At 44.9% G+C, this 13,277-nt stretch overlaps 1 protein-coding gene across 1 annotated transcript in view; it reads left to right on the plus strand.

Moving 5' to 3' along the window:
- Positions 1-494: 494 nt before the first annotated feature.
- Positions 495-13,277, plus strand: part of CASQ2 (calsequestrin 2) — a 61,331-nt gene continuing 48,548 nt past the window's right edge. Inside the window, exon 1 of the mRNA XM_082459522.1 lies at positions 495-982. Within this exon, the coding sequence (XP_082315648.1) occupies positions 749-982 (234 nt within the window). The 5' untranslated portion in view covers positions 495-748. The remainder of the gene's footprint in view (positions 983-13,277) is intronic.

The following is a 13,277-nucleotide window of genomic DNA, read 5'->3' on the forward strand; positions in this document are numbered from 1 at the left end:
GACTGGCAGAGCCACGGGGACATGGCGCAACGGGCAGCCAGGGAAAGGCAGGTGCAGAACGTCAAGTCCACCTGGGGGTCCGGCTGGTCCCCAGGTCAGCAGTGAGTAGGTAGGGGATGAACAGCCTGCCGGGAAGGGACAGACTGAAATAGTTCCCGGGGGTAATAGACCGATTCAATAGTGTCTGAGTGGCCCTGTGCATATCCTGAGTGGCATCCAAGCGCCACGTCTCTCTCCTCTCCTTTTCTCCTCCTCCCTCTGAGTGAATTTCTCTCCTCTGACCTTCCCGCCCTCCTTATTTCATGTGCACACGTGCCCCCGTCTCCCTCCCATCTCCTCCTCCACCGGCCTGACAAACTGTATCAGCGAATCCCTCAACGGTGCCATATCTAACTTTTTAATTCATTGCATGATTTATTTTTAGCCTGAAACAACTGCATCCTAAAAATGGAGTTCCTGATGAGACAGGGGCTGGGCAGAGCTATGCGAGGTATCTGGGGCTGGGCCGCCTAGCCTGGCTCTGGTTCTACACACGCATGGGTGTGAGCCTCTGCACGCTTCGTCCCAAGCCCACGATTACAGTCAGCAGCCGGAGGAGGTGAAGAAGGGGTTCTCGGGCCCAGGAAGGGCCAAGGAGAGAGACGAGATCGGCCTCTCTGCTCCCCACTGCTCCCAGCAAGTCCTCTAAGGCACCAGCCTCTTTCCTACACACGGTGTTTCTGGGAAAGAAAAACAAAACTTCGCCCAGATGAAGAGAACCCACCTGTTTGTGATGGCGGTCTACCTGCTGTCCTCCTGCAGGGCAGAGGAGGGGCTGAACTTCCCCACCTATGACGGCAAGGACCGCGTGGTCAGTCTAACCGAGAAGAACTTCAAGCAGGTTTTGAAGAAATACGACTTGCTCTGCCTCTACTACCATGAGCCCGTGTCTTCAGATAAAGCCGCGCAGAAACAGTTCCAACTGAAAGAAATCGTGCTGGAGGTGAGTGGGGGGCCCCCAGACCACGTGGTCCAAGGGAGCGGGAGCTGGCCAGTGGTCGGCATGTGAGGACCTGAGGGCGCTGAGAATGTATCCTGAAGTCTTGCCCCATTTCAGTCTCAGGCAAATCTGAAGATATTCTTGTTGCAAAGCTGGGATGTGTGAAAAACAGGGGTGGGTCCAGACTCTTAAGATGGGACAATTGAATGTGCTGCATGGTGCATAATAGTCTGTAAAGATGTAACGTCTGTCATCTGATGGTCCTCTTGATTTCTCAAGGGCAATAGTTCCAGCTACTCTTTTTCTCAGAGAATGTTAAAGCTATTGTTAAAAAGCCTGACTGAAATGAAATTCAGGGTTATTTGCAGGTTTCATTCGGCGTGCTTATTTCCTACTCCTTGTTCCGTTAAGTCTCCCCATGATCCTGATGAAGCAGGAGTCATTTGACCTTGACTGTCCTCGTGGGTCAGACGGGGAATATCACTAAGCGATGAGCCTCTCTTGTGACTTGGTTTTAGTCAGCATCGCACAGTGTAGATGTGGGAAGATTTTAGCTGCGCGTTCATTAATGGGAATATTTCTTTTTCTCAGAAAGTTCTTGGTGTGAGTTCAGGGAAGATGCTGAAGTCAGTTCTTATTTCATCTGCATTACATGGCCTGTCCGTAAACCTGGCGCTGGGACTCGTTCTCTAATCCTGTGTGAGTGCCCCAGGAACTCCTCCCACAGTTCCTCCTGGACAGTTTCAGATCGCTTACACTCAGGAACACCTGTGAGTGCCAAGAATTCTAATAGGCACCAAGATCCCTTATCAGTCCCCAGGTCCCGCTCAGCCCAGGCACAAATCTGTGAAAAGGACTACTGGAGAACTACAGCAGTTTATTAACCGGCACAGCCAGAAAGTTCAGCTCAATCAGATGCCTTATTTTCTTTCTTTTTTTTCCAGTGTTATTGAGACATAACTGGCATACTTTGTAATCAAAGACTCTGATGAACAGAATTACCATGTAAAACCCATGTGCATTTTAATTCTCAAAAAAAAATTGGCTGTAATAAAATCCAGGAAAACCACCCCAAACACATCAAAATATCTTTGATAATTAAAAAAGTATTGCAGAATCCTGTGTCTCCCGATCATCATACACATATCTATTTTCAGAGGATTTATATATGGCAGTGTGGTCATTACAGAGAGCTCTGGTGGACAAAAAACCTCTGTGGGTTACAAGTGAGGAAAAAGCAGGGACCGTTATCAGGTCTTTGTACTATATATACGGGAAAATTACAGGCTGGGAAAAACCGGGACATACAGCACAGCTGCTGCCCAGCCCATGAAACCCTCACTAACATGATTATCTCCATCTCAAACTGCCCTACTCAATTATAGAGACATATTTATGAAAAGTTAATTGAAGGCATAAGGATTCTACCATATATGCTCATCACTGGCCACTTAGCCTAGAACTCAGAAAGAATGCCAGTGCAAGCAATGACCCCATTTCTGATTCCCTGTTATATTAACACACACACACACACACACACTCACACACACACAAACTCCCCCAAGAATCTGTCTCCCCCAAAGATGAATTCTGTACTCCCAAGGAAAATCCTGAGAAGGAGCTTTGCCCTGAACTCTCCATCCTTCCAGCCACCTTTGATCCAAGAGTGCCCGGCAGAGACTGACAAGGGGGAAGTTCAGCACAGGAGGTAGTCTGATGCCCTGCAGACTCCTAAATCGCTAAGGGAAAGAGATCACAGAACTTGGAGTCAGGAGTTCCTGATTTATATTCTGGCTTTGCCTCTACTGGACACATGACATAGGGCAGGTTACTTAATTTCTCTGAGCCTCATTTTCTTATGTATAAATCTGAAAAAAATAATAACTATCATACAGGTTTATGAGATGATTAAATAATAATAATCAACATCTATTGAATGCTTCCTGTGTGCAGGGATTGTATGTGGTAGCTGGTTTGATCTTTACAGTACTTCTCTGATGTAGATACAGTTACTATCCCCCTTTGACAGATGGGGAAACTGAGGCACAGAGAGGCTAAGTTGCCCAAGATTACTCTACTCATGCAGGTGAAGGCAGTTTTAGCCCCTGTACTGCGTTACTGCTGGAATCAAATGAGACAATGTACAAGGAGTTGGTGGATACCCTGTTCAGTATTATTTCAAGAGTCTTCCTTAAATAGAGCACTCAGCCTGTGGGCCTGGGCCTGATGATGCCAGCTGTATCACCAACAGGGCTGAGAGGCACAGAGCCCCAGAGGCACTGCTTATTCAAATGTCCACACCCTGGGGGAGGTAGGGCTCCCTCCGTGTGGGTCGGGGAGGGGAGGGGTGGGTCTTTGTTGAGATACCTGTCAGGTGCAAGCTGTTCCTCAGCATCTAGGACAAAACTGGTTCCAGGAATCCCATGACTGATAAGAGAGGGTAGATGTGAACCTCTAAATTTTCTTTGTGGTCAGAAAAGCCTATTTTGTCCTCTTAATTCCCTGGACTCCAAACCTACACTAAGGAAAATATCCTGCCCATCCCAGAGCTGTGTCTGTTTGGGATAGAAGGAGGGGAGGAGACAGTGAAATCTCAGCCCTGGGCAGACAGCACGGGAAGGGGTGGGCTCCTTCCCTCCCAATAGTTTGGGAAGGTGGCTTTCTTTCTTCTTTTTTTTTTTTTTGGATTTTTGAATTTTATTTTATTTATTTTTTATACAGCTGGTTCTTATTAGTTATCTATTTTATACATATTAGTGTATATATGTCAATCCCAATCTCCCAATTCATCCCACCACCACCCCCCCGGGGAAGGAGGCTGTCCATGTTTTTTATCATAACTCACTGTGACCTAATGTGTACAGACACATACACAGGTGAAACAAAAGTTTCATAGGACAACACATTATTATTTGGGGAATACTTGGATTTAAAATACTTTTGTCTTCTATTTTATTGTTCTTTTCTATTCTTCTATTGTATTTCATTAAAAAAAAAATACTAATCCCAACCTATTAAATTGATTTCCCTCTCCGGTGATGAGTTGCCATCCTCAGGTTGAAAACCCTGGGGAATTTCTAAGGGTTAGAAGGTTAGGAATTAGAAGTTCATAACTCGTCACATAAGGGCCATCCCATTCTGATAAAAAAATCCAAAGGTACTATGGTCAATGTTGTGTCTGCTGCTGTAAGGACTGACGTTGAAACACCCAGAAACAGCCCCATCCACAGGGTAAGGAGGTCACTGCCTGACTTGGGGCCTTGAAATGCAGATCATTTAGTCATACATCTGTCACTTACTCTAGGTTGGGCCTTGGGGTGCACGCTGTGGATACTGGGAACGTGAGGCACTCAGGTGGCTCATAGCCTGATGTGGAAATTACAGTGCAATACAAATGAAAAGCCACAGTGCAACGGGGTCACTGTAATAGTAGGGCAACGTAAGGTCCTCTGGGAGAGCAGAGGAAAGAGGAAACACGCCGCCCTCTGGGAGAGATGTGGAAGGCATGACAAGGAAGAATTGATTTGTGAAAATGAGTAGAATTTACCAGACAAATAAGCGAGGGTCGGGGAGGGAACCGCAAGAGCTAAGGTTCTGATAGCTCCCAAATCTTTTCCCACCCCACTAGCTTTTTCCTAAAATTTGGCCACGAGGGCCTCGTTCCTTTAGGTAAAATTTTTATCCCTACTTAGTCAAGCCTCTCTGGGAGAAGCCGTCTTTTAAGACATTGCTATTCATTTACACTTCCATCTGATCAAGTTTGAGTTTTGTGTTGAAAGCAGGGTTTGATAAGGGGAAGAGGAGAAAGGGAAGAATATGAGACCATTAAAAGCTTAGGCAGAAAAAGGGCAAATCAAATGGCACCGCGAGGCATCACACTCAAACTTTGCTTTGAGTTTCGTTGGGGTCTAATTCTGGGGGACCCCAGTGTTGGTGCATTGTACGTAGCTCTATACAGATGTTCTGTAAATGCTTGTTGAATGAATGAGTGAAGTGTTAGAGTTCAAAAGAACCTTGAGAACCATCTAGATTTTACTGAACCTCTCATGTCATACATACGGCCTTGCAGTGTTGTGACTTACACAGCTGGTAATCCTGATTCTTGGTTGGGCATTTCATCCACAAAGTAACAACACACTCATGTAAGAATATGTTAGACTATGTGGAAAAGACAAAGCAGGCAACAAGAACTGCCACCCAGAACTAAATATGGTTAATGTTCTGATAGAGTTCTTTCCAGTATTTTTTTTCTATGCATAAAATCACATTTTCCAATTAGGTTTATACCATTTTTATAGTTTTGTTTCCTGCTTATTTTGTTTCAGTATATTGTGAGTGTTCCTATGTCACTAAATAGCTTTAAATTCTTGACAAACATGTTAATGCTGGCATAGTATTCCATTGTATGATCATACATATTTTTAAGATAATTTCTCTGTTTTTTCCTTTTAATTTTTTAAAAAAATTTTTATTGGAGTATAGTTGATTTACAATGTTGTGTTAGTTTCAGGTGTACAGCATAGTGAATCAGTTATACATATACGTATATTCACTCTTTTTTAGATTCTTTTCCCATATAGGCCATTACAGAATTTCTCTCTTTTTGGATACTGACACAATATTCAGGGTTTTAAAAACCTTTGTCTATTTATATTTTTATTGTTGTTTTAATGGACATTCTTTGATTTCTAGTTAGGCTGAATTTTTCATAAAATTATTTGCCATTTACACTTTTTCTTATTTTTCTATGCCTTTTCCCCATTTTTTCTATTGAGGTGTCAACTCAGATTATAAAGGGAGTTGCAATTTTGTATACTATTTCCTTTAGCTTTGGCCAAGTCAGCAAACGTAGTCATACCACAATGGCTGAATCCTGTTAGTACTGCAGGACTCAGAGACACAAGAGAAGGATACGGGCACTGAATTTGATTCTTCCTTGTTCCTTTGTTGCCTGCTTCCACCTTCGCCTTGAAACTGCAGTGCAAGTGCTATGCCTATCATGTTCTATAAATATTGCCAGAGAAAGTCCTCCCACATTCGACATCACTGACCTCTCTCAGGTTGAAATGCTTGAGAGGTGATGTGCTCTAACATGGGCTTCCAAATCAGATAGACCTGGGTTTAATTCCCAAGGAAGTCTGTCTGTGTTCAGGTTCCTTACTTGTGATGTGAGATGCTGGAGACGGTGTGAGGATTCAGTGGGGCAGGACGGCAAGAGCTCAGCTTCTGGCACACAGAAGGTACTGGACAAATGCTGACTCCTTTCAGCCCACACTGCCTTTCAGTCGGGATTTTAGATACAGCCCAGCCTGACCCATCACTTTAGAGACTGAGGACCCCGGGCCACTTTCAGAGAGCTCAGGACTGGTGATGTGATGCCATGTTGCTTATTCACAGCCAGCCACGCCCAGAAAGGTGGAGTGACTTTCCCTGATCACAGACCCTCTCCCTCTGATCGCCAAGGCTTACGGAGCCTGTGTCTGATAGATTCAACAACATTATCAGCGTCAATTCTTAAATTAGGCCCCTTCCGCATTTTCGGTCACACTGCAGCCTCCATCCATTTAAGAAGTTCTTCCACTTCCTTCAGGCTCCTTCTAACTCACTCTTTCTCTCCTTGGAGACATATGTTGGAGTTCTCCCCCTAGATTGGAAGCTTCCTGAAGGCAACTGAATTCAAAGCAAACTTGGTAAGGGGGGAAGTTAAAAAAAAAAAAAAGAAACAAAAAAACACAGATGGAATCAAGTTCCTATGGACAAGGGCAAAAAAACTGCTTGTGAGCCAAAAACACAACTGAATGAATGGCCTGGTTGTGTGACAGAGGATGCCTTGATGTCAGAAGGAACCCCAGCAGTATGGTGTCCACACTGTGAGTTCCTGAGCTCTCTGGAAACGGTGTCATGGTCCTGCCAAATGCCTAGGCCAGGTGTGGGGAACCATTTACTTCTTCCTCTTCCCCTCCTGCCTTCACACAGATCTTATCCCCCAGGCCAAGGCCCATTTCCTTTCCTCTACGCCACTCCACCTCTAGGAAACCAGCATTCCAACCTGAAAAAGAAGGAAGGAAAAGGGGAAAACTTTTCCTAGTGAGATTCATGCTTACGTAGAAATGATTTCATGGCCACTTAAACATCTCTAGAGGGAAAGGAGAAAGGAGGCCTCAGTGTTGGAATCGCTGGACACTCTGATCACATTCATCTCCAGAGCTGAGGCTGTGCACTGTGTATATATGTCCTATGGGAGCAGCTAAACACACCAACCTGTAACCAATATACATTTACAGGATTAGGAAAAACTACAGGGGATTTTTCTCAGGCAAGTTAGTGTGTGTTTCAGAACATGAAAATACGTACTGTGAATCCTTGAATAGAAATACTCATTCGTCAAATATCTGTTGCTCGTAGTGGGACTCTCAGGAATCATAGCATGAATGAATGAGTCACTGAATAGATGGTGAACAAGCAATGCTTTCCACACTGTGAACAGTACATATCACTTGATTTGTTTAGGGTGACTGGTCCCTGGGACTGGCAGGCAACCTGGGGTCCTGGCACAGAAATAGCCACATCACCCCGGTAGCTGCCCGCCAGGTTGACCAGCTGCACCTGTTGTTTCTCGGGAGGTCCGAGGCTGCTTCCCCTCTGCATCCCCTCTGATGCTTCCCCAGAGGATTCCCTCTGCAGGGCCTTCTTTTCCTGCTTACGGAGGTCCCACTTCACTCACCACAAAAAAGCCACTGCCATCCCCACACATGACCTGCCCAGGGGCTCTCTCCCAAGCCCTCTTGGATATCAAATGGCAAGATCACTACCTAAAAATTATTGGAAATGGCCGGTCCACCAGCAGGGAGGGTTATTGTTATGACTGATTGTCGAGGGCTGGTAAGCAGGTTATTTCCCAATACTTTTTAGACAGTGATTCCAGAACAGATCATCCGTTAGCCCCTACAGGGGAGGAGGAGGCTGGTTCCGTCATCTATGGCAGAACCAAGAACCTGAATCCCGTGCAGTGCAGGCTTCTGGGTTCTGCTAAGTGTCCTAATGCCGCTGCTCTCAGTCTGCCAAGGCCCACAACAGACTGAGCTCCCTTCTCTATTCAGGTCTCAGTTTCCTAATCAATCTATATATCAGTGAGAAATCTTTGGTGGGGTGACTGCAGCCTCTTTAGACTCTGCCATATGCCCAGTGTCGTCGACATGACTTTTGTGCACAGCCATCCTCGTGTACCCAACTTCAGATGAGGTTGCAGTGCTTGGGCAAAACAGACAGCTGCGGGTCAGAGTAACTGAATTTCTCTTTCATTTATTATTTGATCCTGGGCAAGTCACAAATATGCATCGCATTTTACTCATCTAAAAAATCAACTGTGTGCTTTCTACCTCAGTGAATTAAGAGAATTCAATGAAAGCAGGTGAATAAAAATTTCTCGTAAGATTATAAGAAGCTGTACAAGTGTCAGGTATTATTACTTTGTTACGTTGTTTACTATTTAGGAACTATGTAGACTGCTGAGTGCCTGAAATACAGCTGGTGCTTATCAAATGCTAATTCCCTTCACCTGTAACTTGAAATGTAACCCCTGTTCTTGGCCTGTTGCAGTAGTTCTCAACCTTGGCTGCACGTTGGACTCACCTATGGTGTTTTAAAAAATCACCTATGCCTGGGTCTTTCCCACCACCCGCCACCCCCTCCCCAGCACTGATTTAACTGGTCATAGGGGAAGGGATGATATCCCGGTGCTACAGTTTTTAAAAGCTCCCTGGGTGGTTCTAATGTGCAGCCAAGTTTGTGGACCACTTGAGGCTTGATGCTCAAAATGTGGACGGCAGACCACACCAGCGGCAATGGTATAGCCAGGGTGTTTGTTACATTTAAACAGGATCCACAGGTGATTCATAGGCATGTTAAAGTTTGCAAGGCACTATACTGGTCTGTTGGGTTGGAGAAATTTTCCAGATGACCATAATCATGTTGCACCTGCTTGACCTTTGGTCTGTTGACTCTCCTGAATGACAATGGACTTGTCAGCATTCCTCTGATTTGGAGGACTGCTGAGACATGAAGTTGGTCTGGGGGCTGCAGGGATTCAGGTCTGCTCTAGGGACTCTGCCAGGTCTCCCAGTCTTCTCCCACGGTCCCTTCACTCACACAGTCAGTGATTAATACTTTGGACCTCCTAAGAAAGGGAAGATCTGGGCCCATGGGAAGCCTCCCCCTCCTTGAGAGGTTTCCAGTGGAATTACAGGGGTTTCTAAGGCCAGATCAGAAGGTGCCTTAAGAATCTTAGGTCAGGGTCCAGGATTTACCTTCAGAAAGGGAGGAAAAGCATCTATTTGGTTGCCATGGCACACTTCCCTTTTCTCCAAAAGAGATGACAAATCTGAGAACCCTGGGGGTATATGAATATGGGATACTAACATGTTAGCATGTTTAACAGAAAAGTATGGGAAAGCTTCTCAGAGAAAACTGGTGAGTGTTCTATAACGTGGAACTAAGTCTTGTGAACACCCAAAGAGAAATATTCATTCTCTCATTTATTTGTCAAATACTCATGCACTGCTTACTTAGAAAATGAAGATGACATGGTCCCTGGTAACTAAGGAGTTGGTCTTCTTTTGTTGATGATGAGAACTCACTTCCTTTAGGTCTATGCTTAAGTGTCATCTCATGAAAGAAGTTATCTTGACCACCTTTATAAATCACACTCTCCAAGCACCCCCCTTATCCCTTCAACCTTACTTTATTCTTCTCCATAGCACTTGGCTGACATAGTGCATATTGTTTTACACTGCTGTAGAGTGTGAAACCCACAGAGGCAAGGACCTTGTTCTCCTCATTGCTGTACTCCAGCACCTAGATCAGTGTCTGATTCACAGTGGGCTCTCAACGGTGTTTGCTGAATGAATGTTAAATGAACAGAAGGGGATGGAGGAGTAGGGAAATGGCACTTATTATGAACTTACCATAAAACATGTCCCATATGGGTGCTTTGCATATGTCATTCTGTTGAATTCTTACAACGTATTCTCACATTATGTACAAAGAAATGATTCCATAGAGTTGAGTAGAAATTGCCCAAAGTCACAAAGCAATAAAATGGCACAGCATGAAGCAGGATTTGAACCCACATCTACTTGTTTCCAAACATCGTGTTCCTTCCACTACACCAAGGAACTGGGATTGCTGAATTGGATCGCTTCCTGTTTGTAAGCGGTGCCAACTTACAAAAGGACAAGTGTCTCTAGTTTGAATTCTGGATTTTCACCCACACTTAAGCAGTGTTTAATTTCACAACTGGACTATGTGTTGAACTGAAGTGACTGGTGTGAGTAGAGGGACTAATGCTTAGCACCACCTACTTGGTATTTAATAAATGTTGGGTGGGTGGGTAGGAGGATGGATGGAGAGAAAAGAAAAAAGCATGGAATTGTAGATACATTGCCTATATTGGAAATCTATTTCTCCTTGATATCTTTTAAAAATTAAATCCGTTTTTAAAAAAGAATTGAGTGGAAATGTGAAAAATCAAACTCAATCTGTCAGATTCAGGGAACTGTTTGTCATCCCTGTTTAATCCTGCTGAAATATGGGTAAAACAGATTTTTTGTTTTTTAACCATGGGACTCTCAGTCCAAAATACATACACAGTATGGGCAGAAACCTCTGGGCTCTCTAAGGCTGATGCTGCCTTCAAACCTATTTAGCACTGGCAAATGTCCCAGTGGTTGCATTTCCAAACCTCAAGAGAGGCAGGCAAAATGAAATTTTTGGAGGCAAGGGAATCCACAGATGGGATGATGGGGGAACACTGGGCAGAGAATAGCAACGCACACAGGATTCAGGTATTTCTTCCAACTGTTCACTGCCCAAAGATGGGATTCTCCAAACTTGCACCTGCTGCACTCGGAAAACTCAGATGAGGTCAGGCTTATTTTGGTTTGGCTTTGAGACTAAATCCTCGTGTAGAGCCAGTGCTCTCAGAAGATGAATGCCCAGGCTCACTGATAAGTTGCACTTCTCCTTAGAGCCCACGTGCCAATGAACTGTTTGACGTGTGTTTGCTCTGCACGTCTCAGTAATAAAACTAGAGCCTGGGGTGAGACGGCGAAAAGACAAGAAGTGCTATGGTAAGAGTGTGGATTGAGTTGATTACAGTTAAATTTTTTCTTCCATACACAGAATTAATACGGAAATAGAGATTTTACAAAATGGCAAATACAGTGTTGATTCAGAAGTTTTTAGACCATTGGAACCTTCTTTTCTCACTCCTCCCACCCGCAAAAGCCCTCGATAATATTCAAGCCCAAATAGGATATCTAGTCACCGTATCCTTGAGGCAGACCTCCTCCCAAAGTTATAAATTTCTAAACGGAGATATGAGAGACCACAAAAGTCACTGTGATAAAAGTATTATAAGGATAATTGTAGTGTAACGCAGTAAAATAGAAACAAACAAAATCTGTTTCAGAATCACAAGAGTTTTCTTTAAAAGCAGCAGCCCTGCTCACTTGCAGTTTGAGCGTCACTGGTTGGTGTGGAGTATTTTTGCATAACTATCAGCTCAGCCTTGGCATCTAAAATGACTTGTTCCAAAGAATCTGAAAAAGGATATATATACATAATATATATATGTTATATATATTATATATCATATACCTGTATAGCTGAATCACTTTGCTGTACACTTGAAACTAATACAACATTGTAAATCAATTCTACTACAATTAAAAAAAATAAAAATAGGATGTATTACAAAAAAAAAATGACTTGTTCCATCAAAAAAGCCAGTCCCCAAAAGTACTGCATCTGTACAATGAAACCTCTGAGGTTCCCTCTTCTGTAGACTGAATGTAGTTTGATCCAGATAAGCCATTTCTGTTTGGAAAGACATGCAGGAACACGGCCAGAGCACCATCTTGCCGTGCGATGGGCTGGGCAGGCCAGAGCCGCTTCTCAGTGCCCAGAGAGCCTGTTCCAGGAGCGCCCGCCTGCTGCCCGGTGCCCCAAGCCAGGCAGAGCTCTCCTCACCATCTGCCGTGTGCTGGGCAGGCAGACGGGCCAGCAGATACTCCTTCACACACTCACCTGCCTCTACCTTACACTGCTCTGGCTCAGCACCCCAAGCCATCCCTTAGCCTGGCCACACACACCCAGCTTCCCTGTGAAGGAACTGAGAGCATTTCCTGAACCCAAAGGAAAGAGTGAACACAACCCGTAAACAGCAGCCCGCCCCGTGGCCTCGCAATGCAAGAAGCCCACGCTTAGGAGGGAGAGCCCGTGGCCTCGCAATGCAAGAAGCCCACGCTTAGGAGGGAGAGCCCGTGGGTCTGAGCCCTTACACCGTCCAGACAGTGGGCAGGTCACTGAGTTGCCCAAGGCTGAGCCCCTTCCTTTGTAAACTAGAGACCACCCACCCCTTGTCCCAGGGTTCCTCTGAAGAGAAAAGAGGGGTGTGTGTAAAGTGAACGGCCCATGTCTGGCGCTCAGGAAAGGACTATTCTCGAATTTACTGTGTATGTGAAAGTACATTGAAAACTCACTCTCAGGTTAGTTATACGTGGCATTTGTTGTCGTTAGCAGATGTTATCAAAATAAACACTAGTCAGACATTTCGTAAAGTTCAGCCAAGCAGCAGCAGGTTTCTCTTCTGCTTTTCAATGTGCGCTATGGGGGAGATGCAGCAAAGTGGCCTGTCTGCCATCATTTTACGTTTAGAAGGGCTCTCCCAGCTGCAGCCTCCATCCTTCCCTCTGATTTTCTTTTTCTGTTTTTTGAGGAAGTGCAGCAACCTATGGAAAGCCTCGTTAGAAGAGGGACAATCTCTCTCTGGCTGCAGGAACGCGGTGGATAATGTGTGGGACTCTTCCCAGGAAGGGGGTTACCAAGGGGTGTCGGCATTTGGGCTACCAGACTGCATTTTCACAGGCTCTCGGGAATAGAACTCTGCTGAGAAAAAATTGGAAAAGGGCATGGCCTCACCCCCATATCGGTCAAATCCATTTTCCCCCCAAAATCCCATTGCAATATTTTTAGTATGAAAAACAGAAAACAAAAAAAAACCCTGGACTCCAGGAACAGCCTCCCTCAATCAGTCATTTTGGACATTACAAAATGCTCCCCAGGGAGATTGTGTTTATATGTTAGAGACAGTTGTAAGGCGGTGGTTCTCAGTGTGTGGACCCAGGACCCGCAGCATGAGCATCTCCTGAGACCTTATCAGACATGCACACTCGTAGGTCCCATCCCAGGCCTGCCTAATTAGGAATCCTGGGTTGGACCCAGCAATCTGGGCTTTTAC

Source organism: Balaenoptera physalus (assembly GCF_965194825.1).
Source record: "Balaenoptera physalus genome assembly, chromosome: 1".
In the NCBI taxonomy this organism is placed as follows: domain Eukaryota; kingdom Metazoa; phylum Chordata; class Mammalia; order Artiodactyla; family Balaenopteridae; genus Balaenoptera; species Balaenoptera physalus.